The sequence below is a fragment of the Papio anubis genome, chromosome 8 (genome assembly GCF_008728515.1).
Source record: "Papio anubis isolate 15944 chromosome 8, Panubis1.0, whole genome shotgun sequence".
Taxonomy (NCBI): domain Eukaryota; kingdom Metazoa; phylum Chordata; class Mammalia; order Primates; family Cercopithecidae; genus Papio; species Papio anubis.
In genome coordinates, this window is record NC_044983.1 from 425673 (window position 1) to 452959 (window position 27287).

Below are 27287 nucleotides of genomic sequence, written 5' to 3' on the forward strand. Positions count from 1 at the left end.
TGAAAGTGACACATTATACCTGCTAATCACACATTATGTAATCGTATGGCAACACACTGGCTCAGTTATGAATATTTGTATTTCACTGGGGCATGAACCCTTGGTTCACTGGCTCTATTACACCTGCACTTCAAAACGTTACAGTGCAATATTACAGGCTTAAAATCAGACCTGAAAGAAAACCCACATACAAACTGAAATGAAAAGGAAATAGAAGTTTATGTCAAAGGTGAACAAGTAGAAAAACTTCAGAAGTGGAGCCGTGAGACAACATAGGACCACGTGGTGCCCACGTCATGAAACCAGGGCTGCGGCAGCCGAGACACCACATCGCGACACCACAATCACCCCTGATGTTACCACAACCCTCAGGGCTTCCACAGGGGGGCTGCGGCTCTGACCTCTGAGCCCGCCGGTCCCATCTGACCTCTGAGCCCACCGGCCCCGGCTCCGACCTCTGAGCCCGCCGGTCCCCAGGGTCTGACCTCTGAGCCCGCCGGTCCCCAGGGTCTGACCTCTGAGCCTGCCGGTCCCCAGGGTCTGACCTCTGAGCCCGCCGGCCCCGGCTCCGACCTCTGAGTCCGCCGGTCCCCAGGGTCTGACCTCTGAGCCTGCCGGTCCCCAGGGTCTGACTTCTGAGCCCGCCGGCCCCGGCTCTAACGTCTGTGCTCACCGGGCTCACGGCAGGACACTGGCTGCCAGTGAGGGCTCTCCCCAAAGTCAGGTTTTACAGCTTGTGAGGGTACCAAACGCTGCACCTAGAATCTGCTGCTTCTGAAGTTTCCAACCACAGAGAGCCAAGCTACAGACAACAGAAGCCCATCCATGCTCCCTGCCCAGGCGGGCTCCATCCCACCCAGGGGCAAATTGCCTGAGCTCTGGAAATCCCCAACAGTCAGGATGATAAAAATCTAATTCCCTCACCGAGGGTTAGAGGAGGGTGACAATCCCAGCCCTTCTCAGTGCATGTGCGAGAACACTCAAGGAATGGCAGCTACTACTGATAAGGAGCTTGTGTAACAAAACATCACAGACGCGGGGGAGCTTCGCCCTGACGCTGGCATCCCAGCTGAACGCAGCCCCCACGACTGAGGAAAAGTAACTGCTGAGCCAGAGAAGCGGGAGAGGAGACACGATCGGTGGAAAACACCCACACCTGCTTTTAAAATGTGATTTCTGTGCTCATCCTATGGAGGTGAGAGACACAGTGACTAATTAAATTCCTAAGCTAGTATTATGGAAAAAACCCTTAATTTCAAAAACTATATGCCAAGTCTGCATTAAATAAATACAATGTATGAAAACAAAGCTTCATTGTTTATAAAATTTTATTTCATAAAATAGCTTGACGTTGAAAAACTGTAAGCACATATCCTACAGAACTCAAAGGAATCCTTTCTTAGAGAAAACAGATTCCTACACACAGTTTAGTTCTATCAGTGGCTTGACGTAAATGTGTGTGTATACAAAACCTGTCCGATGAGTTTAATATAAGAAACCAATTGTTTTAATATTGGGGGTTCTGCTAAATTCTTCTGATGCAAAAAAGAATTGCCAAAACTCCTTTGGTGCATGTCAGAAAAGCCTCAAGTGTGAGAAACAGAACAAAAATTTAAAAAATTAAAAATTTAAAATCGCTTACTTTCATCTCTCATAAAAATCTCCTACCAGTTTAACATAATAAAATTGGCTTTTTTGCGGTTTGAGATAAATCTTATTATGGAAATCTAAGTTTGTTAAGTACTTGCTGTAAGAGGCCTGACGACCAACCAGAAACAGAGATGCCGGCCTGGGGCCAACGCCGCCCTCTCCTGCACACACAGGTGCCACCTTCCCGGTGGGGCTCCTCCCCTCTCCTCGGCTGTCGCCCGTGGGCCCTGCGTTCTCCAGTGTCGTTTCTCATGACCCCTGGCCATGCTCCTGGTGGGCGTCTGTACTCACTGTCCCTGATCTCTCTCCTCCCTGCACTCCAGGCCCCACGGCCCTCTTGAGCCTCAGAACCCGAGGTCTGACTGGCACCTGCATAGCCACCCAGCACTACGCTCCGGGCAGTGCTCTCACCTCAAACCCGATCCTTCTGGGAGCTCCTCCTCCTCCTCGTGGTGACCTGGTCCTCCCAGTGCCTCGCTGGCCACTCGGCAGCTCCCACTGGTTCTACCTCCACAGTCCACCCGGACAGCGGCTACAGCTGCCTAAGCCGTGGCTGCACCTTGGTCCATGTTGCAGGCCCCTCTCAGCAGGTCCTCAGCAGCACCCGCCTGGTCTCCATTCTCCACGCCCTCCATCCAGCCTCAAGATAATAGCCCAGAAGCCTCACAGCCTCCAGGAACCTCCTGTCTCTGCGTAGAAGCCCACAAGGCCGCACATGCCCAGGGTCCCATATGCCTGGTCCTGTCACCTCTCCCCCTTCTGAGACTCACTCAATGCACCTGGCCCTGTCACCCGCATCCCCTGGTCCAGCCACCAGGCTCCTCCCATGTGCCTGGCCCTGTCACCTCTCCACCTTCTGCACCTTCTGCGACTCACATCCATCCCCTGGTCCAGCCACCGGGCTCCTGGCAGCTCCCCAAACACACGGGTTCACCCACCTCAGCGCAGGTGCACTTGGCTGCAAAAACACCTCCTCTTCCCACTCCTCCAGAGCCTCATCTCCAGGATCTACCTGGAGCTCTACGACGCATCTCACCGTGTATCTGGCTTCTTGTCCTTCTTTTCCAGCTCCTCAGCCAGGGAGCGAGTGCCCCAGGGTGGGGTCCCTGCCAGGCTTCCTCAGTGACAGGCTCCACAGCCCAATGAATGTGGTGGAAAATAAGTCATCACCACCACGTCAGGGGTTCAATAAGGTACCAGACAGTTGGAAGCCAGCAAAAATTTACCATCTACCACACTAGTAGCGGAGAAGGAAAAGAGGAAGAAATGAATTCACTTCTATTGAAACTTAGGAAATTTGGCTCCAAGAGTTGACAGCTCCCAAGTCTGGAAACTCAGACTGCACATGCGTTTCTGCATATATTATGTGAAATATTTTTGTATCAAGCAGAGATGCAGGAAGCCTGTTTCTCGGTGGGACTCCATTCTCCCACGCCATATGTGCAGTGTCATATTTTCCAACTCATTGCTGTTTTGGTGGCATGTGAGTCTTTTAGAGGCAAACCTCGATGAGAGTAGCTTAAGCAGGACCTTGAATAAATCGTACGGTACTTACCAGGAGGCATCGTGCAATGTTCTGGGAACATTTCCAGAGCGCGCTTCAATCTCTCGGTATCTTGCAGAAGCAGCAGTGTTTTCAGGTGGTGCAGGATGGACACGTCTGAGGGCGGCACGCTGTGTGACGCAAGACGGTCCAGCAGTTCCTCAGCGGCATCGGCGAGGGCGGCTGAAGCTGCATCTCTCGAGACACCTACATAAAGTCAGTTTTGCTTGGAAATACAGTTTTGTTTTTATTTCTACAAAGATAAGCTTTCCTCTCTTAAGGAAGGCCTCAAACCTACGCTTCCACATAGAATGAGATGTCTGGGAGATGAGAAGTTACCAGAAGAAAGAATCAGAACAGAGCTCAGTACAAACCCCACTGTAGGAACGACCGTGGAAACCTGGCCTGTCTACGCGTCTGTCTGGTGAGACGCCTTCCCTGGCCCGTCTACGCGCCTGTCTGGTGAGACGCCTTCCCTGGCCCGTCTGCGCGTCTGTCTGGTGAGACGCCTTCCCTGGCCCGTCTACGCGTCTGTCTGGTGAGACGCCTTCCCTGGCCAACACACAACTCAACCCCATGAACAGCAGCAGGATAAACCAGACGATGAAACCAAGCTCTCTATGTCACACAGCTTTAAAAAAAGAATCAGACTGTGGCTGTTTAGAAGAAATCAAGGAGAACTGAAAACCAGCCCCTGACTTCCCCTCAGTCTGGTGGCTGGTCTTGTTTCTCTGGCTGCTGTTCAGCAGTTCGACTGCAAAACGTGGTCGCCTGTGGTGGTTTCGGCATTAACCCTGCTTGGACTTGGCAGGACTTCTTCAACCTGTGACTCTGTGTCCCGTAACGATTGTGTAAAACTCCCAACGGTCATGTCGTTCTGTCCCGCCCCTGCTGCGTCCTCTCCTGTCCACCTGGGCCTGTTGCAGACACTGGACTTCCCGCTCCAGGTCTGCTGGGCTCTTTCCTGTGTTTTCCATCTGTTTTCTCTCCACCCTGCATTCTGGAGACTTTCTTTCACCCGTCTTCCCGGTCACTGATTCTCTTTTAGGCGAACCCCATTTGCCGTTTCCCTGTCTTTTGAGGCCTGAATTTTTGTTACCATATTTCTCGGGCCTACAATTTCCATTTGATTATTTTAGTAGATTCAAATTACCTGGCAAAATGCTCCAATTTTCCCCCCCCCCTTACTTTAAGCTCCTTGTCTGATAACACCAGTATCTCCTGCTCCAGCTCTACTGCTCTTTTTCTCTTGTTTTCGGTGCTGTGGTCCTGTTTCGTGGCATATGCCTGGTAAACTGTTGCTGAATGCATAGGAAAGACTGCAGAGGTCTAGGATGGCGATATTTTCTTCTAGAGGTCTCACCCTTTGCTCCGCCAGGCAGACAGAGCAGAGGTGGATCCCCTGGACTGTGCAGGGACTGAGCTGACTCCAGGGTGGCCACACATTTGGGACAGGGTCGTCTGCCTCTGGCCTGCACTGCTCTGCTGGGCTCCACAGTCAGGCCAGTCCTCATCTGATCAGCACCTCAAGATGGCCAAGAGGCCCCTACGTTATTCGGAGGCTCTGTGTGGCTTCTCATCTTCCACCCACAGCTTCAGAATTGGGCAAAGGCTCTAAGGGAAGCCATGCAGAGTGTTGAGTTCTGTTCTCCGACCTCCGAGCCCACCCGCCCCGGCTCCGACCTCCGAGCCCACCGGCCCGGCTCCGACCTCCGAGCCCACCGGCCCCGGCTGTGACCTCCGAGCCCACCGGCCCCGGCGCCGACCTCCGAGCCCACCAGCCCGGCCCGACCTCCGAGCCGCGGTTGGCTCGACCTCCGAGCCCACCGCCCCGGCTCGACCTCCAGAGCCCACCCGGTCCCTGGCTCGGGCTCAGGCCCACTGGTCCCCAGGCTCCGACCTCGCGAGCCCACCACGCCCCGGCTCCGACCTCCTGAGCCCACGGTCCCGGCTCCGACCTCTGAGCCACCGGTCCCGGCTCCGACCTCTGAGCCCACGGTGTCCGACCTCTGAGCCCACCGGTCCCGGCTCCGACCTCTGAGCCCACCGGTCCCGGCTCCGACCTCCGAGCCCGCCGGCCCCGGCTCTAACGTCCGTGCTCACCAGGCTCCAGGCTCTGCTTTTGGTCTCTCCACCTGTGAGGCTGGTTTTTCTGCCTCTCTGGGCTTCACCAGGTCCTTTCCCCAGACCCTCACCCAACACCCACACTCAGGACTGGCAGATTCCTGAAGACAAGTGGCTGCGGATGTCTCCATGATAATCTCCCCGTGCGGGTTCCAGGAGTTTCATCTTTCTATGAGCCGATTTCCTGAGGAGCTTGCTGATTCCTTCAATAGGTATTTCTCAACCTGGCTTTTTGGTTACTCCTGGCATGACTGTTGGTCTGCCCCAAGGTGCTCGATCACACAGAGAATAGAAAGTTTACTGAGATCTTTCCGAATTCTACTCTACTTTGCAGTGTCTTAGCCACGTCTTCCTGATGTGCCATCTGGATGTGTTTTCAGTTTGTTAATATAATCTGCTGAGAAACATGCTAAAGAGGAAGAGGCTCGAGTGCTCTTCGTACTGAAATCAATCTATTAAAAATGGTACTTCTGCATCACTGTTAAAAATCAGTTACTTAATTCCCAAATTATTACATAGCTGATACTTCTTAATCTTGTTCATAACAACACTGTCAAATGCCCTGCTTAAATCTGGATCTGCTAAACCCACATTAACCTGAACCTGCTGGTGACATCATTAAAAAGACACCTATACCCACAAAAATTAAAAACTATTAAAAAAAAATTAAAGAGAAAAAAGCCAGGAAGCCCCTGGTGAGCATCTTTGTCTGGGGCAACCACGTGTCCCTAGGTCAGCTGTCAACACAGCAGAGTGCAGATGTAAGCAAGCGCCATCTGTGACATTAAGCCTGTGCTTACTTTCCTTATGTCAATACAAACAACTGCACAAAAATGTTTGCTGAGAAATCACGCATCCATTCTACGTGGAAGAGAAAATGAAACCTGTCCTAAAGGCACAAGCTGTGTTTCCTTCACCTCTCAGTCTGCTTATGAAGGTGAGCTCAGCTCATCAAAACCTCTGATTTCGATTTATCTCTTGTTTAGAAAAACAGCCTGGATGCCAACACACTCCAAAACCTGACCTGAGGCATGGAGGACATGGGGCCAGCCTGTTCTTGGCGCAGGCCACGGCCGCCACACTGCTTCTCTGGATATGCCAGGGGCACGTGCCCGTCCACATCATCAGTGGAAAGCACGTAAATACTCTGATCTTTGCCTTATAACTAACCATTTACATTGAATATTTTTAATGTATGTTTTCACATTTAAGCATTATATTTCTTTTAATAAACTTTTAAGTGGATGTCTCTATGCAAAACAGTAAAAAACATACCGTCATAAAAATACATTTCCTGTGTTGACTTCAAAAAATTTAGAACACTATCTGCCTTTTCATTGGTAACTGTATCATCTTCCTCCCCGGCGTCCGCACCATCGTCCTCCCCGGCCGGTATCGGGTCCTCCTCGCTGGCGTCGGCACCGTCCTCCTCCCTGGCCAGTGTTGGGTCTTCCTTCCCAGAGTCCGCACCGTCCTCCTCCCCGGGGTCTTTTACATCTTCCTCCCCGGCCGGTGTTGGGTCTTCCTCCCAGGAGTCCGCACCTCCCTCCTCCCCGGCGTCTTTAATGTCTTCCTCCCTGGCTGGTGTCGGGTCTTCCTCGCTGGCGTCCGCACCTCCCCCCTCACCAGCCTCTCCCATGCCTTCCCCTTCACTGCTGCTGTCCTCCGGCTGGTACATGAAGCTGACACCAGCAGCCTTTGTTGCCAAGCCGGCTGCTTTCTTCCTTTTAATTTGCTGTTTCTTTTTCAGTTTCCTTTTTTTATTTTTGCTTATCGTGGGCCCATCTGTGTGCTGTCGCTGAAATTTCTCCTGTAACAGACTCTGCTGTTTCTCTAATTCTGCTTGTTCTACAAGAACACTGTTGGGATTTTTAAATTTTTTCTTTGACTTATGCTTCCTAATTCTTCTTCTCTTTGGCTGGTCATGAGGATCCTGATCTGTTAAAAAAATCAAATATAACAATTTTCAGTACAATGAAACCATAACAAACGTATGAGGCTAAATAAATTTTCCATCAGGATCTTGTAGTTTTAGTAGAAAAAGAGTTTACACTATTTACTTCGGTGATTCTCAACTTTACCATCAAAGATCCTGCAATTAACAATAATGTAATTAGCAGCCTACTTTTTTTTTCCCCATAAAAGACTCATTTAGATGTATATACACTCACAGATGCTACGATCATAATAAATGGTGTGTTTTGAAGGATGTACAAGGTGTTGCTTTTTTTTTTTCCTGAGACAGAGTCTTAGTTTGTTGCCCAGGCTGGAGTGCAATGGCACAATCTCGGCTCACTGCAACCCCTGCCCCCAGGTTCATGCGATTCCCCTGCCTCAGCCTCTCGAGTAGCTGGGATAACAGGCACGCACCACCACGCCTGGCTAATTTTTGTATTTCCAGTAGAGATGGGGTTTCGCCATGTTGGCCAGGGTGGTCTCAAACTCTTGGCTTCAAGTGATCCACCTGCCTTGGCCTCCCAAAGTGCTGGGATTACAGGAATGAGCCATTGCACCTAGCCAGTTATTGCATTTTTAGAGTAAAATTTCATTTCTATGGGCCTTGGGGTGGGGGGGAGGGACGGGAAACCCTTATTTCTTATTTTTTTTAAATTTTATTTTACAATTAGGTCCTTTCTAAAGTTACTTGTGTGTGAGAATAAAAAGTAATGATGACTTGCCCATCTTCGTGCATTTTGACACGAAGGCTAAGCTGGACTCCAGGTTGGCAGAAGGTGGTTTATAGACAGCATAGGTTGGTGGTGTGCTGGTAAATGGCTAACAACCAGCTCTCTGAAAAGTCCTGAGTCCTCCCATCTACTAATTTCCCTGGTGTAAATACTTCCCCACGGCCGATTTCAAACTACCACTCTGGTGATGCGGAACATGCGGAACAGAAGAGGCAGCACAACCGATTCTCACGGGCTGAGAGGGGCAGCCTGGGTTGAAACGGGTGACTGGGGAGAGGGTGAGTAGAATGCACCATGGATAAACCACGGCAGTCCCAACACCTCAGTGAGGACAGAGGCGCGGTGCCCCGTCGGTGAGGGCGGAGGCGTGGTGCCCCCTCGGTGAGGGCGGAGGCGTGGTGCCCCCTCAGTGAGGGTGCAGGCGCGGGGCCCCCTCGGTGAGGGCGGAGGCGCGGTGCCCATGCTGCTGCTCCCTGACAGAAGGGTCTCAGATGAGTAACTGGCACCAGGCAGGGGGAACAGAGGATGTGTGCAGGCCAAGAACAGACAGCACATGGCACACATGCCCTGCCCCACACCCAAGCCACGTCCAGACACTGATGGGTAAAGTCTATACCACAGATGTCTGTGCCACGGCCGGCACACGGCTCCCAGGCGCTGCCCGAGCAGATCTAGAACTACAAGGCTTGCGGCTGCACCACGCCAGGGGCGGGGGTTCAGACAGTTCTGATTTTTAGGAAGTGCCTGTGTGAGTTTTCTGGGCTGTGCACCCCATCACAGATTGTGAGGAATCAAGATGAAATAACGTGAGTGAAGTTTGTGAGACACTTGTAAAGGCAGGTTCCCTATAATTTCCACTCAGGCGCTCTCCCTTCACCTCCGAAATGAGATAGAGTACATGAGTTCCTCTTCCACACTGCATCTCTTCACAGTGGCCTCCTATTCCCCTCTGTCTCAACAGCCTTGAGCACACTGCCCTCAAAGCCCAGGGCCCGCCCGCGAGCCAGACAGGAACCCTGCAGAGGGCAAGCTCCGGGCTCCTTCCCAGCCGCGGACACCAGGAGCTGTGATTCGGTCCCACCGCACGACTGGATGAAGCAGTCGCATTGGTTTCTCTCACCCTGAAAATACAGAAGTATTTTACCAAGCACCAGCCTCCCATCTTCATAGGATGTAGACACCCCCAGCTCTGTTCTCGGTGAAATGGAACGCCGCTGTGGAACTGTGAGAAGAGGCCGCTGCCGCTTTGTGGAAGAGAGCTCCCACCGTGTCTTCATGTGATGAGCTTCTGCACAGCCTCCGCCGCCACAGCGTGGCATGGGCTGAAGCAGCTCAGCGCACAGTCGCAAGGTGAAGGCCGCCCAGCCTGAGTCTCCTCAACACCTTCGTCTTGCTCCTCACTCACCAGCGGGTGTTTGAATAATTTCATCTGTGAGTGTGTGTTGCTACTGGGGTCTACTGTGCAGGTCTGACCAACCAGCCTGGCCCAGACGTCTTTGAATAGCAGCCCCTAGATCCGCTCTGAAAACACGGATGTTTAAAAACCAACCACGGCTAGGTAATCCATTTTAATTTCCCAGGTTCTGTTAAAAACAGATGAAATTAAGCCTCTCCTCTTAGGTGTCTATTAAAAAATATGCTTGCCTGCATTAATTTGGAGATAAGTAACAGAGCATTTCCCCACCCAGAGGAAGCCCATCTGGGGCGTGACAGGTCACAGGGGAGATCCTCATCACCCAGCAAGAACACTGCATGGGGGCTTATCAACCTCCAGGTTCCTCCTGGCGCGTCCTTCTCCGCCAGCTCTCAGTCAGTGCAGCTCCTCACCAGTGTCCTACCCTGGGGTCGGCTTCCCCTCCTAAGACTACAAGAGAAACAAATGGTTGCCCTATTGAGATCGATTATGCTATTGCTCTATTTTTATAAGACTATAAAACAGTAATTTAAAAAGGTGAAGGAGGCAAAAAGGCCATAAAATGGTAAGTTTATCCTATTTTTTCACATAAATGTGTGTGCATGTGCTTTTGAAAAGGAAAACTTAATATACATTAAAAAGAGAGACTGGACATCCATTTCTCAGGATGCTCCCTGCGGTTGCTCCTTGGGTGGTCTAAGTATAGGCTGCTTTTTTTCCCCCCACTGTGTTTTTCTGATTTCCAAGTCTAGTTTAAGAGAGGAGGCTTGAACGACCAGCATCGAGAACACAGAGGTGCTGATAGGTCTTGTTGGTGTTAAGAAGGTAATGAAAGGATACTGCATGTAACTCCACGCAAATCAGTTAATCCGTTAGAAACAGATTCCTGAGAAAAGTACAATTTATCCAATGGACACACAAAGAAACAGAAAATCACAAAACTCCTGTATCTGTCTTTAAAAATGAGTCTAGTTAAAAATAATCCCACAAAAGAACTTCAGGCTTAGATAGGTTCACCCGTGACTTTTACTAAACATTTAAAGAAAAAGTCTTAGGAGGCTGAGGTGGCCGGATCACGAGGTCAGGAGATCGAGACCATCCTGGCTAACACGGTGAAACCCCGTCTCTACTAAAAATACAAAAATTAGTCAGGCGTGGTGGCCGGCGCCTGTGGTCCCAGCCACTTGGGAGGCTGAGGCAGGAGAATCGTTTGAACCCGGCGGGGGCAGAGGTTGTAGCGATCCGAGATTGCACCACTGCACTCCAGCCTGGGCGACAGAGCGAGACTCCATCTCAAAAGAAAAGAAAAAGCCAACACATGTCTTACCCATTTCCAGAGAGCATAAAAGATAATGACCCCTGACGACTCCAAAGGCCCTCACGGCTCTGGGCCCTCATGGCCCCGACGTCCATCACAGCTCTGGCCTCTTAGGGTTCTGGCCTCTCACGGCTTTGATCCCTTCCAGCTCCGACCCCTCCCAGCCCTGACCCCTCCCACCTCCGACCCCTCCCAGCCCCTGTCCCTCCCAGCCCCCACCCCTCCCAGCCCCTGCCCCTCCCAGCCCCTGCCCCTCCCAGCCCTGACCCCTCCCAGCTCCTGCCCCTCCCAGCCCTGACCCTTCCCAGCTCCCACCCCTCCCAGCTCCTGCCCCTCAGAGAGAGTGACCCCTCACAGCTCTGGGCCCTCCCAGATCCAGCCACTCACAACTCCCACCCCTCACAGCCCTGACCCCTCACAGCTTCGGCCTCTCACAGCTGCCACCCCTTCTAGCTCCCACCCTTCTCAGCTCGGACCCCTCCCAACTCCCACCCCTCCCCGCTTCGGCCCCTCCCAGCTTCGGCCCCTCCCAGCTCCGGCCCCTCACAGCTCCCACCCCTCACACCTCTGTGAAGCCCCCAGCATCTTCACTCCTCTGACAAAGGCATTGCAAGAAGGGAGCGACACAGGCCCATCTCTCCCACTGATGTTGCTACAAATATTCCACGCAAAATATTCACGAGACTCCAGTCATGTAAATTGTATGATAAAACCTTGAATCAAACGGCCTCAAAAGAAGAAATCTAAATCGGATACACGGTACCTACAAGCACCCACAGCCAAGGTCATACGTGATGGTGAAATGCCGAAAACCTTTCCTCCGACAGGTCCTGGGACATCCCTGTGGCCACCTCCACACCAGGGCTCTGGGCAGGGCAAGAGGGAGACAAAGTGTACAAGAGCTGGAAGGAAGAAATACAGCTGCCACCCCTGTAAACACAGAAAATCCAAGAGAATCCACAGACTCCACCCCATCAACAGGCGAGTATGTTACAAACGCAGCGGTCACTACCCAGGAGAAGGAACGCGCCACCAACACGCACATCGTGAGCTGCAACATCCTGACAGTGTGAGAGCCCAGACCGCCCCACGCCCCCAGCTGCACACACCACCTGGCCCCACTTCTGAGAGTCCTGGGGTCCGTGAGCTGATCCACTGGAGCTTCCTGGACAGGGCAGAGGGGAGGAAGGGGCCCTCTCAGGGCACAAGGAGACCTGGAGGTGACGGACATATTCATTATTTCAACTGCGACAGTGGTCTTGGGGTCATGCTACATGCAGACTCATGAAACTGCACACTCTGAACGTCGGTGATGCTGCCCAAGGCCATTAAAAAACATCGTATCCCAAAGAGAAAGATTGGATGCGTCTGGCAGGCTCTGCCGCACCAGCTTGTGGCCTCTGCATCCCGCTTCCCCTGCTGTCAACTGGGGGTGAGAGAGCAGCTCCAGGGTCATGCGAATCCCCATGCCCAGAGTGCTGCAGTGCTGCCCGGCCCGAGGAGGCCGAGTCCACAGTGGCTGCTCCATCCCAGATCTCAAAGTTCTTTTTTTTTTTTTTTTTTTTTGAGACGGAGTCTCGCTCTGTCGCCCAGGCTGGAGTGCAGTGGCCGGATCTCAGCTCACTGCAAGCTCCGCCTCCCGGGTTCACGCCATTCTCCGGCCTCAGCCTCCCGAGTAGCTGGGACTACAGGTGCCGCCACCTCGCCCGGCTAGTTTTTTGTATTTTTTAGTAGAGACGGGGTTTCACCGTATTAGCCAGGATGGTCTCGATCTCCTGACCTCGTGATCCGCCCGTCTCGGCCTCCCAAAGTGCTGGGATTACAGGCTTGAGCCACCGCGCCCGGCCGATCTCAAAGTTCTTGATGCTTCTAGACAAGGGAGCACTGTACAAAATAGCTGACAATCTAGCTCGCAGAAAAAACAACACCCTTTAACTCTGTCTTATTTAAAACATGTGCCTGCGTTTGTGGTGAGACGTACCCAGCAGGGGGCACACGAATTTGGCAACTGAGGAAAAAAAGATGTTTATGAATGACTTTCACATACGAGATGGAGAAAAGCTTCCTTGGGGATTGGAGTCTAATGCAAAGAATGCATGAGTAATCAGAACTTGGAGGAAGAAAATGCAAACAGGATTGCAAAGCAGTGTCCTCCGGTTAGACAGAGGCCCTCCACAGGTCTCGCCACCACAAGCCACAGAACCCATCCGTTTTGCAATTGTTGAGCTTCGGTTCATTCAGACAGACCTGTTTCTTTGTAATGATGTTTTCATTATGCTGTTAGGTTTCCTGCCAAGCCAGAAACCATTTCTCAAGCAGAAGCCGCATTTAGGTTTGGTGGAAAGATGGCCAGAAGAGCCTCTTCGCGGCCGAGACTTCGTCAGGCTCTGGACGGAACCTCCTCTGAGGCCCACCTGTGTGTGCACTTCCCTGCAAAATCCCGTCTCAGCAACAACCCTGCTAAGCCTGACACCTGATTGGGTTCCTCACCCCACCGCCCCTCGGTGACCTCTGAGCGCCCTGTCTGCCTTCACTAAGACTCCTGGTGGGGTGGTTTAGCCAGAATCTCCCTCACCTTTGAGGTCTCCTCTCAGAAGTTTTCCATCCACCCCCACCCTGCTCCTTGGCTCCAGATTCCCACTTTTCCTTGTTGTGTTTGTTCTTGAGCCCAGGCCCCCTCCCCCAGTGCAAACCCCTGTTGTGGTGGTCCCTGCACCTGTGGCGATGTCCTGAACGAAGGCTTCCTCACTGTGGTCCGACAGGCGTCTTGACCGCCGTGACACAATTACAGTCACAACCTCCCAGCTCCGCAGTCTCATCTGAGGGGTCTGACCAGCATTCCCTTCTCAGGTCTAGTGAGGAACACAAGACCCTAAGGAACATTACCCAAAGTAAGACAGTGGCTCAGCAGGTCAAGGGGAAAACAACTGAGGCTTTATCCAAACAGCTCTGAAGCCCTGAGCATGCTCTCTCTGCTCTGGAGTCCCGGTGGCTCTGACACAGGCCCTTTTACCCTGATGCACTGCGACTTCTCCACTCATGCTGCACCTTCCATGTGACTTTTCAGAACCACTCCACAGACTCCAGAATGTCCACATCTCCAGGGTGTCAAAGGCCCACAGTCCACGCCCTTCACACGCAGCAGCTGAACGCAATGTGAGGGAACAAGACGCCTGGCTATAGTCAGAGCGCAGCACACTTTGAAAAGCTGCCATCCCCAAAACATACCTTTCAGACACACTCACTTCAAAAAGAGTCCCAGTGTGTCAGAAATCCCTCCGCTACTATCGGGCACCTACCTTCTGATGAACTGCTGGAGTAGAGACAGTTAGACACCAAAAATAACCAGACTTCAGCTTATTCTAATTCTCACAGCCGCACCTTCTTACAGGAAAGTAGGCTAGGCATTTTAAAGGAAATATGAATGTTATTCTAGATTCAAAGCTAGGCTACAAATTGCATCTGATAATTACCGTCAAGCTCCCCATGTCCACTAGGTGCTAAATAAAAAGTAGTAAACTTCTTACCAAGCAGATCTATCCCCTATCTGTGAAAGCAGACCTTTCAAATGTAGTAACATGAAATCTTCCAATTGCTGAGCGTGTTGTTTGCCTAAAATCCAGAACAATATTTTGTAATAACACACACGGATTGTACTCATGTAGCCAAGGAAACACTGAGGCCTGCTGAGAAGCATGTCCTGCTCCAGGCAGGGTGGTGTGAGACCCCTGGGGACTCAGGGATGGACGAGTGGTGGCTGTGGCTGCGGTGGACCATGGCAGTTGCTTTCCATGTAGAAGACCTGCCACACAGAGAGGAATTCATGTTCGATTTGGCCTTTGAGGATAAAATTCAGACCCAGCAGCCAGGGCTTCATCAGGGAACGAAGGTGGCTCACACGGCTCCTGGGACAGAGACTTCTCCCCAGGGCCTCGGCCACCAAGGACTGCCTGTGAGACGGGGAGCACCCCTCCAGGGTCAGCCATGAGGGTCAGCAGGTGCCCGAACACCCTCCGAATAAAGAGGACTTGAAGAGTTTCCTGTCACTTTAAAAAAACGGATTCTCGCTCTCTCTTCTCTTAATGGATCTGAATCTGGAGCAGTAATTTCCAAAGACAGCAAGGGAGGTGCAGCCTCACAGCTGGAAATGTGGCTTCCTCCCGCGACTCCAAGCCAGCTGCAGGACATATTTAGCTTTTGATTTCAAATGGCACTGAAAGAACATACGCGACCTCAATGTTATCAAAAACTGAGTTGGGCTAAAACACAACAATCTAGATGCTGAAGTTTTTGTGATTTTGTATTTGGATGCCTGGCAGTGATCAGGAACCACCAAAGGAAAGATTAGTTTTCCTCTAGATGTGATCTGCTGCTAAGCTAAATGTCTGCCTTATGAATACTTACTAAACATGTGGTCAAATACACATTATTTCATAATCTTCAACAAGATTAGTTCCTGAATTCTTCCCTGAGACAGACTTTGATACCGAAATAATGTTCAAATTTTCTAGGTTAGTTTTGAATAGGCTTGAATTATACACACTCAAGAAAATGTTACGTTTCATGTTTACATGTTTGAGTCTTAAAAACTGACATAGTGGAAGAGTAAGTAGTGTCTCACCATAAAACACTTTGACAGTTTTAAAAACAATTCACATTTAGTCATTTTCTATAACTTTCCATAAAAAAGCCAACAAAATGATAAAAACTTTATAAGCAATAAAAGGCTTAAAATAGGGCAATAAAGTGCTAAATTCCCTTAAATAAAACTGCCAAAACCATGAGGCAAGTCATTAAATTAAAATTAGATGAAGGAAAATTTTTAAAATTTAAATAATAAGAAAGTAATTAAAACAGTACAAATGAAGAAAAGACATTGAACTATTCAATAAATATAAAGCCATAGTAAATAAAAAATTTAAATAGTAAATTTAAATAGAGTAAATGTATCCTCAAAAAATGTTAAAATGAGGTTATATTTGTGGGAGGCTCTGAAACTATGAAGTGTTTTGTAAATATTCTTCACTGACTTGGACTCGTGACTTTCTGCGTTGAAAACTTAACTAAAACGCTCATTTACTTCACGGGTTTTCAGTGGTACCACAGAGAAGAGGGAGGCTCTGAAGCCTACAGCTTAATTCCAATTTCTGTCAAGACATCTGTTTTCCTCCTGGGGATATTTTAGCATCTTCTTCCGAGGCCTGTGTCTGGCATCTCGAGGGTCTTTCTTCACTATCGTGGTAGGGACTTTCAGCCATCTTTCTGTTCCTGAGGGTCTCTTCAGCTTTGGGCAATTCGTGTATTATTTCTTCAGTAATTGGCTGGCCACAGTGGCTCAGGCCTGTAATCCCAGCAATCTGGGAGGCCCAGGCAAGCAGATCACTTGGCCCCAGGGGTTCGAGACCAGCCTGGCCAACAAGGTGAAGCCCCTTCTCTACTAAAAATACCAAAAAAAAAAAAAATTTCCTGGGTGCAGTGGCGCGCACCTGTAGTCCCAGCTTCTCGGGAGGCTGAGGCAGGAGGGTGGCTTAAACCCAGGAGGCAGAGGTTGCCTGGGTGACAGAGCAAGACTCCATCTCAAAATAATAATGATAATCATCATTTTCTACCTTTTTTCTCAGTTATTCTTTAACTTCAATTAATTAAATATTAGTATCTAGTAAAATGCTCATAATCACTCTATTTTTGTAACACATTCACTTCAAGCTAAAAGTAGTGTTAAGATATACCAATATCTACACATTTCTCTAGTCCAAATTGCTTAGGCATATGTGCCAACAGCAGCTTGGAAATCAAGTAACTATGTTTTACGAAAACAAATGGCAATGAGAACAAATGCATTCTTTTCTTTTATTTCTTCCTAGGCAAGCAAAACAAAACAAAACAAAACAAAAAGTGTAGATCTCACAGGTGAGTTACTTCAAAGTTAATGCCCGACACCCTGCAACCACAGTCTTTAATCAAACAGCCAATGCTATGCTCACTGGCTTAAGTCCGGGAAGAATCTAGGAGATGCCAAAGATACAAAAACACGACCATACACAGTGCCAGCCTTTTAGAAACCATCACAGCCTTTTCTGATGGCCCAGGATGCACGAGCCCTCCAGGTTCAGGCTCTCATCTCACTTGTGCATAGGTAAAGGCAGCCGAGCAACATGTCCCTCGCAGGACACCCAGAGTGAGAGAGCGAGAGTGGGCGCACAGCAAGGCGCCCCTCCCTTCTTCTAGGACCAGGCAAGCTTGGACACAGCTGAATGTGTGAAGTCTCATTTCAATAAACCAGCACGACAAGAATGAAACACTGCTAGCTCTGACTTTGACAGGCCCTTGAGAGGGTGAGATGCGAGGAATGCGGAGCGGGGGCAGCCCCACCACCCGCCCCCCGCACCCACGAGCCACCACTCTGGAAGGCCTAAGAGAAGTCAGGCTAGGGCTCCTTCAGCAAAGGCAAAAAGCGGAGAGAGCCACGATTCTGTCAGAGCATGGACGGATGTTTAACTCACACGGAATCCACATTAGAACTGCGCATTTACTCCATGCTTCCAGAAGCCGTGACGTTAGCAGCTAGTTCAACTCGTGCTTGCTGCTAGAATAATCATCACAATAGCTCTCCACAGAAATGACTTATGTTCATGATTCTGCCGCTGGATCTGAGCACAGAATCTGAGTCAATGCCTCAAACACCGCTTGTGATTACGAACCGGGGAAATACTGACACTTGCCTTATGGGCTGTTTTTATACAAAATCATTCAACGCAGTTCACCAAATATTGACTTAAGAATTCCACCAGGCGCCAGGCTAAGGCGCCTCAGGGAATAAAAAGCCGGCAATGCTCACGTTTGCACAAGCTTTGCAATAAGCCCAGACGGTCTGGCACAACAAACGCTAAGCGTGTGGGTCGACTATCACCCCCTGGGCAGGGAAGGGGCCCGCTAACAGCACGCCCTGAGGGCGCGCAGGGGAGAGGCGGGAACCCCTAGACGGAGGCGGCGGCGCAGGGAGCGCGACTGGAGGGAGGCGGGTCCCTGTGGAGCGCGACTGGAGGGAGGCGGGTCCCTGTGGAGCGCGGCAGGAGAGAGGCGGCAGTGCAGGAAGCGCCCCGGCGGCCCAGGCGAGGCAGGAGGCGGCGCCCACCCGACCCAGGGCTGAAGTCAGCGGAACCCGGGCCAGTGCCCGCGGCGCCAGGGGGAGCGCGCCAGGCCCGCGGGGCAGCCTCGGGGCGTGGCCAGAGGGACCCGAGCCGAGGCCGGAGCAGGTGGACTTTGGGGCGGCCACGGAGGAATCGGGGTCGAGGTGCGGGGCGGCCCCGGGTGCAGCGGCCCCGCCCCGAGAACGGAGCGCGCGCGGAACCGGCTCAGGCCTCCCAGGCTTCCAGCCGAGACGGGACCCGGGTTTCCCGAGCAGGGTCTGAGGCTCCAAGGACATCCTGGACGGCGGGAAGGCGTCGAGAGACCCGCCTGGCCCCGATCCCCGACCGCAGGAGGCTCTGAAAAGGCGGGGGAGACGCGGGGCGGCCCGCGGTTAAATTCCTCAGGCACCGCATGCAGTTCCCGGCCGCAAAAACACGCGAGACAGGAGAGGAGCGAGGGTCTGCAACCCAGGTGGGGCAAGGGCGCCTTCAAGGCCGTGGCGAGCGGGGCGCAGGACGCGGCGAGGCTCCTGAGCCGTCCACGCACGTTTCCCCGACGTTCTCGCAGAACCCGCAAAGCAGGACCCCGGCCCCAGCTCCAACCCGCGCACCTCCGCCCCCCCCTCCCCCGCCCCCCCCCCCCCCTCCCCCCCGCCCCACCCGTCCACTTCGGCCACGCCCCTCGGCCACGCCCTCCGGTCCCGCCCCCTCCCCCCTCCCCCCCAACCTCGGTCGCGCCCCCGGCCCCTCCGCAGGGGCACACGCTCGCTTCCCTCTGGGCTTCCTTAGCGCTGCGCCCATTCTGTAGGTCAGGCTCACATAGGAGCCCCCCCCACATAGGATCAGCTTCTACAGCGCCCTCCTGGAGCTCTTCCTAGTCTTAGGGCCTGAGCACACCGCCCAACAAAAGCGTTTAAAAAGCATTTGATACAGTGAATTACTTGGTAAACCCTGATTACTCAGTGTACTTCCAAAAAGGAAAAAATGTAGCTCAGAAAACAAGCCCTGTTTTATTAACTTAATCTAAGAAGAATGAGTTAAGCAGCTGAGAAGTGGGGAAAAGTGGTAACTACCAGAAAATGGAGGTCAAGGGAAACAACTGCTACTGAATAAAAACAATGAACAGCTGAAATCTGGGCTTCCTGGCAGCCAAAGCAAAAAGGGTATCCATGGGAAATCACTCTCTTATCCAACAAGAAGTATACGAGTTCATAAGAACAAAACATTTTTCTGGCGCTGAACTTTAAAGGGAGCACCTTTCACCTGGATTTCTGCAGAACTGCTAGTGACTGCACAGTGAATGAGGAACAAGATTTTAAAGGACAGTTTTACAAAAACAAGGAAAGAAGGCCAACACTCTCCATGTCTTTCGATTAATCTGCAATAAAAGATGAATATAAAAAGTGAAACTCCAAGATGATATTTTCCCAGAGAGGTAGACTCATATAAACTAGGTGAAGAGCTCCCATATGATTTTTTTTTTTTTGAGACGGAGTCTCACTCTGTTGCCCAGGCTGGAGTGCAGTGGTGTGATCTCAGCTCACCATGGCCTCCGCCTCCCCAGTTCAAGCAATTCTCATGCCTCAGCCTCTCAAGTAGTTGGGATTACAGGTACGTGCCACCACACCTGGCTAATTTATTTTTAGTAGAGACAGGGTTTCGCCATGTTAGCCAGGCTGTTCTCAAACTCGTGACCTCAGGTGATCTGCCCACCTTGGCCTCCCAAAGTGCTGGGATTACAGGCGTGACCCACTGTGCCTGGCCTCACCTATGATCCTGACTGGATGTAAGGCAAGCATTTCCAAAACCTAATGGACTGATCAATTCCTGTGTTCCCTGAATAGGCTCTGAGATGCTGGCGGTGCCCCCACACCCCTTGTCTCCTCCTGGAGGTGTCTGGCAGGAGCGAGAAGGTGCACCACCATGGAAGTTGCCAGCCACTGTGTGCCACTGGAAAACCCAGGGAAGAGAGGCATGTTGGGGGCACTGTAGACATTTTCTTCTAAAAGTTACCTGGCTGGACTTGTTTCCAGCACAGTGGCATAGGGACACACTCTCATGCTGCTGGGAAGGTAACCAGTGTCCCCACAGTGGTTAGCTGGGCCCAGAGTCCTGCCGTCCCCACAGTGGTCAGCTGGGCCCCGAGTCCTGTAATGCGGTCTACACAGGAGAAGATGGACGTGAGGGATATTTTGAGGACAACGTGCTTACCCCAGCTGCCTGGAAGAATGTTCACATCATTGTATTTAATAGACTCTGTAACTTCAGGTAGGGCAGTGTTCCTATGACACGCAAGGACCACGAGCAGAAGAGTGTCCTGCCAGATAAGTGAGTTCACCTGCTAAAGGCGGCTGTGTAGCATTTTCCATGGAGAATCTGCCAAAAAGGACAGCTTTTCTTCGGCATAATCTATAGTGGGTTGTTCTGTCACTGACGGGCCAGGGGTTTACCAGCTTTTGGAGAGCAAGACACAACCCCACATCAACAAGAGAAGGAGTATGCGCATGTTTCTGTCTAGAGCCGAGACCCATCAACCCAGGTGGGAGGTCCCAGAACCACATCCAACACAACACCACTCAAGACTTCCCACAGCCCGTCTCCTTCCACCTGTTCCTGACGAGCTGTGAGCCCAAAAGCACCCAGAGTCTGTGCTTGTCACATTCAGAGATTACCCACAGAACACAGACAAGACAGAGACAAATGGCTGGTACTTGGGTCTTCCTGTCCTGGCTTCTGGGCACAGGCCTGCCTGTCATCATAACAAATACATACAGGCCCTAACTGATATGGTTAATGAGCACTAAATCTCCACTTACCCCAAGGCAGTGGCCAGGTACCCAGGACAAGACCAAGGGCAGGGCCTCAGCCTGACGGAACTGGGACCGGCAGACCCAAGACCAGGGGCAGGGCCTCAGCCTGACGGAACCGGGACCGGCAGACCCAAAGGCGCAGCAAGTGCTGCTGCGGGGGTCCAGACGGCCTTTGGGAGGATGGAAACTAAGTCTCAGAGGCCAGGCAGCCAGGAGGGGCCAGGCTGAGGGCTAAGCACCAGGTGTGACACCCATGCCTGGGTGACAGGGCCATGGGCAGCCGATCCAAGCCGCTGCGGGGCCGCCCGGCACAGGGCAGGGCTGCTCAAGGTCCTGAGTGCGAATGCCCAGAGGGCCCAGTGCCAGGCACAGCAAAGGCAAAAACAAACAGCACTTGCCTCTGCAGCTTCCTAGGAGTTGAGGTGTGGGCCCCACCTGTTCAAAATGAAAGCCAGCGACCTGAGTGCTTCCAACAACGTTGACCATTGCTTTTCCAGGTCCAGTTCTCACCTCTGTGCTTAAAACTGCAACACAAAAAGCTCAAAGGCTCTTGCTTCTTGTGTGCCGTGTTCCCACACTGACCTCGGAGGGTCAGAGACAGAGGGGTCCTGTCCTTGCTTCTCCCGGCCTCTGGCTCCTGAAGGCCCTGGAGGCTCCATCAGCTCCGCAGCTGCAAGGCTGTGCTTGGGGCTTGCTCTGGCCATTTTCTCTTTCATTTTGAAGAACAAAGGTAGGAAACACGATTACAGGGTGGGCATTGCTGCCTTTTACCCAACTTTACCATTTCAAGTCACTGGCACCAGGCCATCCTGACAGCCTGCCTGAAGGAGGTGGCAAGGGGGCCCGGGCAACAGGAAAGGAGTGACTCCTCAAGGGCTCCTGGACACACGTCCTCAAGAAGCAGCTTGTGAAGAGGAATGCCTGTCTACCTGGTGCAAGTATCTTTCCACTTCCTGTAAGAACACTGGCTAGCCCGGTCCTGACACAGCCTGTCTGGGAAGCAGTGATGGCTCATGGCCAAGTGAGCCTTCTACGCTGGGGTCCAGCACAGGCCTGCCCTGGGAACATGAGCAGCATGGACAACGGGGTACAACAGGGCGTGAAAGCCAGCCGCGGACAACAGGAAGGGCGTGAGCGAAGGCCGACGCGCTTCCTTCTTGAACAGATTAAGTACGCAATTATCTTCATAAGAACACAATTAAATTTTCTAGTTAAATAATCTATTTATCTAGTAATTCTGTTTCAAAGATTTTCAACAGGGCTTGAAAGGATGAATCCATTATTCCCTAGTTATCTCATTTTTGTTTGGATGGTTTCTGATCTTTTAGGAAGCCAGAAAGACAAAACCAGTCAAAAACCACATTTTGTTGACATTCAAATTAATTAATGTTTGTAGTACAGAGTTTCTTAGTTTATATATTGCTACAAATCATCTAGGTACAACTTTTATTTGAAAATTCTAAATTCCTCTTGTGCACCTTAAAAAAGATCAACGTAAAGCGAAAAGAACCATATCCCTCTTAAGGTAAAAAGTATCTGGGCAACTCCAGCTTTTCCATGCTCAACAGTAAACTGTATTAAGAGAATATTGTATGTTCTTTCATTCATACGACATGCAACAACAGCAATTATAATGATTTTTTCCAAAAGAGATTCGAAATAAGTTATTTCCTTGATTACAAATTTGATGTACAATCTCAGACATTTTGAGAAACTTGGAAATTCAAGAAAATAATGTTTTACTAAACCAAGACAAGTACTGTTAACAATTATTTAATGGCATTTAATATGTATTTAGTTCCAGAGTACTCCTAAAGCATTAACAAACATGGGCTATAGTCATATTCCCACTTTCAATCTCCCCCATATGAAGTCTTTTTTCCTGTCATTACAAGTCTTTAAGCATCACTTTTAATGGCTATAGAATACATACGTACACCATGTGGTTCACTATACAGTGTAAGAACATGCTCACCTACCCCCCAGGTATAAACTTAGATAAAGGTATTACAATACTTCAAAACTGGGAAATAAGAGGTTATCTGCAAAGATGTCCACCTTTCCTCCCACCCAGCATTTTACCTTCTGTGTCGTCCCCGCTGGAGGCATGCTCGGGGCTCCCACAGCTGCTGGGCTCGGGCCAACAGGGGACATAGCCCTCGGGAGGCCCACTGGCGGTGTAGAGCCGTCTGGCAGTCGGGGTCTCAGAGCTAGCGTCTGCAACACAGGAGGAAAACAGCAGGAACTGGTAAATATCACAAAACGCAGTCATACATTTATTTGCCTTGATTACATCATCATTGTTTCTCTAAATTCATTCAAGATGTGAAATCAAATAGCTCAATAAAACCTAACCACTGTCATAAATACTGATTTTAATATGTCAAGTATTGTGCCAGAAAAGCAAGTCAGCTACACATCCAGCCAAGAAAAAGAAACTGTCCATGATTATTTGAATTCACATTAAATTACTTATTATGTAATACATAATAAGTTTTGTAATACAATATAAAAACATAACTAATTCATGAGCATCGCACGACACAGCCTTTCTCATCACACCAGGAGTCTCTGGGGATTTTAGTGCACAGACTTCTGGGTCTTTTCTCCACACGTGCTAACAACATGTAAACACTGTGGCTGTGTGCACACATAGACACACACACAACAGACGCACAAACATCCAGAAAACAGAGACAACACACACAGATACACACACAGAGACAACAGAGACAGCACACAGATACACACAACAGACACACATGTGCAGACACATCAACATCCAAAACACACACAGAGATAACACAGACACAGATACACACACAGATATACAGACAACTCACACAGAGGCACACAGACACAGAGACAACATACACAGCCACACACACAGATACAGACCACACACACAGGGACAACAAACACACACAGACACAGACATGTACAGAGACACAGAGAGATACACAAATACATAAGCACACACACACATACATCTTCACGGGATCGTGTCACACACTTTATTATTATACACTCATATAAGTTATACATTTGTATCTTACATGTATAACATTTAGAGTGAATACAGCATGTTAAAATGACATATTGCAACTTAAATCTGCATACTTTTAATGGCTACATCATATCCCATGCGATGGAATTATAACCAGGACTTAACCACTTTCCTCAATGGCCACGTGGAGCTGACCAGAGGTCGCCACTGCAGACAGCTGCTGGGACCTCCCCTGCTGTGTGCCCCTCTACCAGAGGTCATCACCACCGTGGACGGCTGCTGGGACCTCCCTGCTGTGTGCCCCTCTGCGTACGTGGCTGTTTGGTTCCTGCACAGGGATCTGCTGGTTTAGGGGCAGGTGCTTTTGCCGGCTTTTCACGCACACTGTCTGGAAGGCAGCAGGGCCACTTCCTCTCAAACTGTTGGACACTAGGCAGCCTCTGTCGGTTTAGTCTTCCTTTTTTCATGCAGAATATGGCAGTGACGCTCTTGCAGGTGACAAACGCAAGTGGACATCCCAGCTGGGCTTTCACCAAATGATGTGCATTTGATTTTGAAAACAACAATGACAGCTATTGAGCAAAATCACTAACACATATAATAGAATGTAACTGTAAAAACCTTGAAGCCTTTTCAGGTTCCACTGTCGTTAACATGCTTTGCTGTCTTGAAGGCAGGGTGCCAGAATCCTAGTTCTTAAACTAATCGGATTCACCGCAGCTGATTAATTCCTATGTCATTCCCTGCCAGAGCCAAGGGCGGATGGAGATGGCTTCTAAGTACACTGTCCCTTATTGGGTAAATCAACATTTGATCATTTTTCACAGAATATTTTTGGAAGCTTTTAATCAGCTAAATCTTTCTTAATAAGAAAGTTAAACAGAACTTAGAAATGTCACTGTTCACTTAATCATTAGGATGGACACGGGAGGGATCAGGGAACACTCAATGACTCATGCAGAGAAAACAAGAAAACAAGGACGCGGCTAAGAGGATGGGTCCAAAATGTACCACGCCAGGGAGATGGTTCCGGTCTGTGGGTGATCGCGGGCCGGGCTGCGCTTCTAAGCCGTAAGTGGCACCTCCTGCCACAGTCACAGGCACCAGGCAGACAGGAGCACCACGAGGGGCCTCAAGGCTGGCCCATCTGTGAATCACGGTGACCTTGTAATCCATAGTACCTTCTTCTGGTTCTGACATTTTATATTCTTTTGGGTAACTTATGGTTTACTGTGAGGACATTTATGCCTTGCACAAGTTGGATGTTACATGTCTTGATTAGGTGTAAGGAAGAGACTGGTTACACTTTATGGGGTGGGTGACAGCGAGAAGATTCCCCGTCCCATCATCTCCGCCACCGGACGCACAGAGAATGCAGCATCTGTGAAGCATAGCTCCCCCGGACCTGGCATCTAAGAGTCAGGTCAGAGAGGGGCAGGCAGAACCCCACCTCCCTGCTGGACAAGTCACAGGCCCCAGCATCCCTCAGGAAAGGCAGAGGAGTGTGGTGGCTCAGAGCCCCGGGGTGACAGGCGGTTGGGTGTCCTGCGGGTTCCACCAGTGTCACCCCTTCGCAGGTGTCATTGAACCTGGCTCCTTTCTTCCCGTCATGTTCTCTTCGGCTCCTCTGGGCTGCTCCTGGCAGCCATCAGTTATGGAGGGGCTCATGGCCAGCCCCTGGCCCACTTTAGGTGACCGCCGGGTACCACCCAGCCCTGTGCGGAAGAGACCCTCATCCGTTCCCTCCTGGCTCTCCCACCATCTTTCAAAGCTCCTCCTCCCTCTCCCCATAGCCCTTGCCCTTGCTTCACCCTTTTCCAGCCATCCCTGGCCTTGTGGCTCCACCTCCCTCCTTCCTCCCCATCAGCCTGCACCTGTGCTCTTTCCTCTCACCCTCCTCCCTCTCCTTCCTCCCCATCCAGCCTGCACCTGTGCTCTTTCCTCTCACCCTCCCTCCCTCTCCTTCCTCCCCGTGGCCTGCCTGTGTCTTTCCTCACCCCTCCCCTCCCCCATCCTTCCTTCATGCCCCTCCACCCTTCCACTCCTTCCTTCCTATGCCATTCCACTCTCCACCTCCCTCCCTTCCTCCCCAGCCACCCCATTCCTCTCCACCCCTCCCTCCCTCTCCTTCCTCCCCATCAGCCTGCACCTGTGCTCTTTCCTTTCACCCTCCACTTGTCTCCTTCCTTTTGGAGACCTCCGTGGGGCTCTCCTGTCCTCCCCGTGACTTCCCTCCCAGGAGGCGGCTGGCGTTACCACTTGCTGCATGTGCTAGCAGGGCTCCCTGTGTATACACAGATGCACACATATTGTTCTTTCCTCTGTCTTTTAAAGGAATTCAGCAGCGAACTCTCACGGCCTCTTGCTTCTTCACCCATGGCCTGTCTTGGTGCTGAGGCTCCCATCCCTCCTGACAGCTGTGAATGGCCCCAGGGGACGAGGCGGACACCGCTCACTCTCCAGCCTGCTGCTGGCACAGGCGCAGGCTCGGCCTTGTCTCTTCTCTGAACAGCGATGGAGAAGCCTGTGCAGCGCTGACCCCACACGGGCCAACTGAATCAGCAGGAAAAAGTGCTGGAGGCAAAACCAGGGCCCACGGTGCCTCCTGCTGCATGCCCACACCTCAGGGGTGCCTGGAGAGAAGCTTGGCTCAGACTCCCAGTGACAGGCCTGCAGGTGCCCAGCCCCAGGCGACCCCTCCTCCTGCCTCCCTTGTCAAATCATCCCCTCGCCTGGCACGGAGCCAGAGGCCTGAGGGCGGGTGAGGGGTCAGGGCAGGTTCTAACAGCTCTTTGCCATTTTGGTCTCCCTGCCCCCACCCACCCCGCGCAGCCCTTGTGGAAGCCACACAGTGCCCACCCCCTCCTGCCACCCTCAGCCACCCACACAGGCGCCCTCTCAGGAGGAGAGGGACTTCAGCGGTCAGCACAGCAGGTTTTCCCTGAGCAGATTCAGGACATGCAGCAGCAGCACGTGGGTCTGAGAGACAGAGCAGAGTGGGTGACGGGTGTGGGGTGACCTAGGCTTGAGCCCCTGGGAGAGGCCGTCCCCAAGATGAGGAGTGTAGGGACCAGGAGCTTTGTTTTGGGGAATAAGGCAGCTGCCTGATGGGCTACAAGGGACAAAAATCCCTGCGTTTGGGGTTGGGCCCAGGTTGGAGAGCTCACGGGGGCCACAGACATGTGCACTTGTGACGCAGGAGCCATCGGACCTGGAAGTGGGTGTGGACAGGAGTCGGAGGCATGAGCTCTGGGCCCCTCCACGTGCAGGGGTTGTGGATATAAGTCAACTTAACATGCAGAAGGGAATTATTCAGCCAAAGACAGAACACTTTAATATTTTAATGCATCCTATAAACTACCCTAAGAAAGGCCATCCTAAATCATATTCCTTTTTTTTAACTTTTGAGATGGAGTCTCGCTCTGTTGCCCAGGCTGGAGTGCAGTGGCTCGATCTCAGCTCACTGCAACTTCTGCCTCCCGGGTTCAAGTGAGTCTCATTCCTCAGCCTCCCGAGTACCTGGGACTACAGGTGCACCACCATACCCAGATAATTTTTGTAGAGACGGGGTTTTGCCATGAACTCCTGACCTCAAATGATTCTC

At 51.2% G+C, this 27287-nt stretch overlaps 1 protein-coding gene across 9 annotated transcripts in view; it reads right to left on the reverse strand.

Moving 5' to 3' along the window:
* Window positions 1-27287, reverse strand: part of ERICH1 (glutamate rich 1) — a 58818-nt gene that overhangs the window by 613 nt on the left and 30918 nt on the right. For 8 of the 9 annotated variants that reach the window (XM_017961732.2, XM_017961735.3, XM_031669911.1 and 5 more), the window contains 3 exons: window positions 22759-22893; window positions 6593-7255; window positions 3206-3400 (listed from right to left, as the gene is read on the reverse strand). In XM_017961732.2, coding sequence (XP_017817221.2) covers window positions 3206-3400; window positions 6593-7255; window positions 22759-22893 — 993 coding nt within the window. The remainder of the gene's footprint in view (window positions 1-3205; window positions 3401-6592; window positions 7256-22758; window positions 22894-27287) is intronic. The other variant, XM_017961733.3, reaches the window with a different exon arrangement.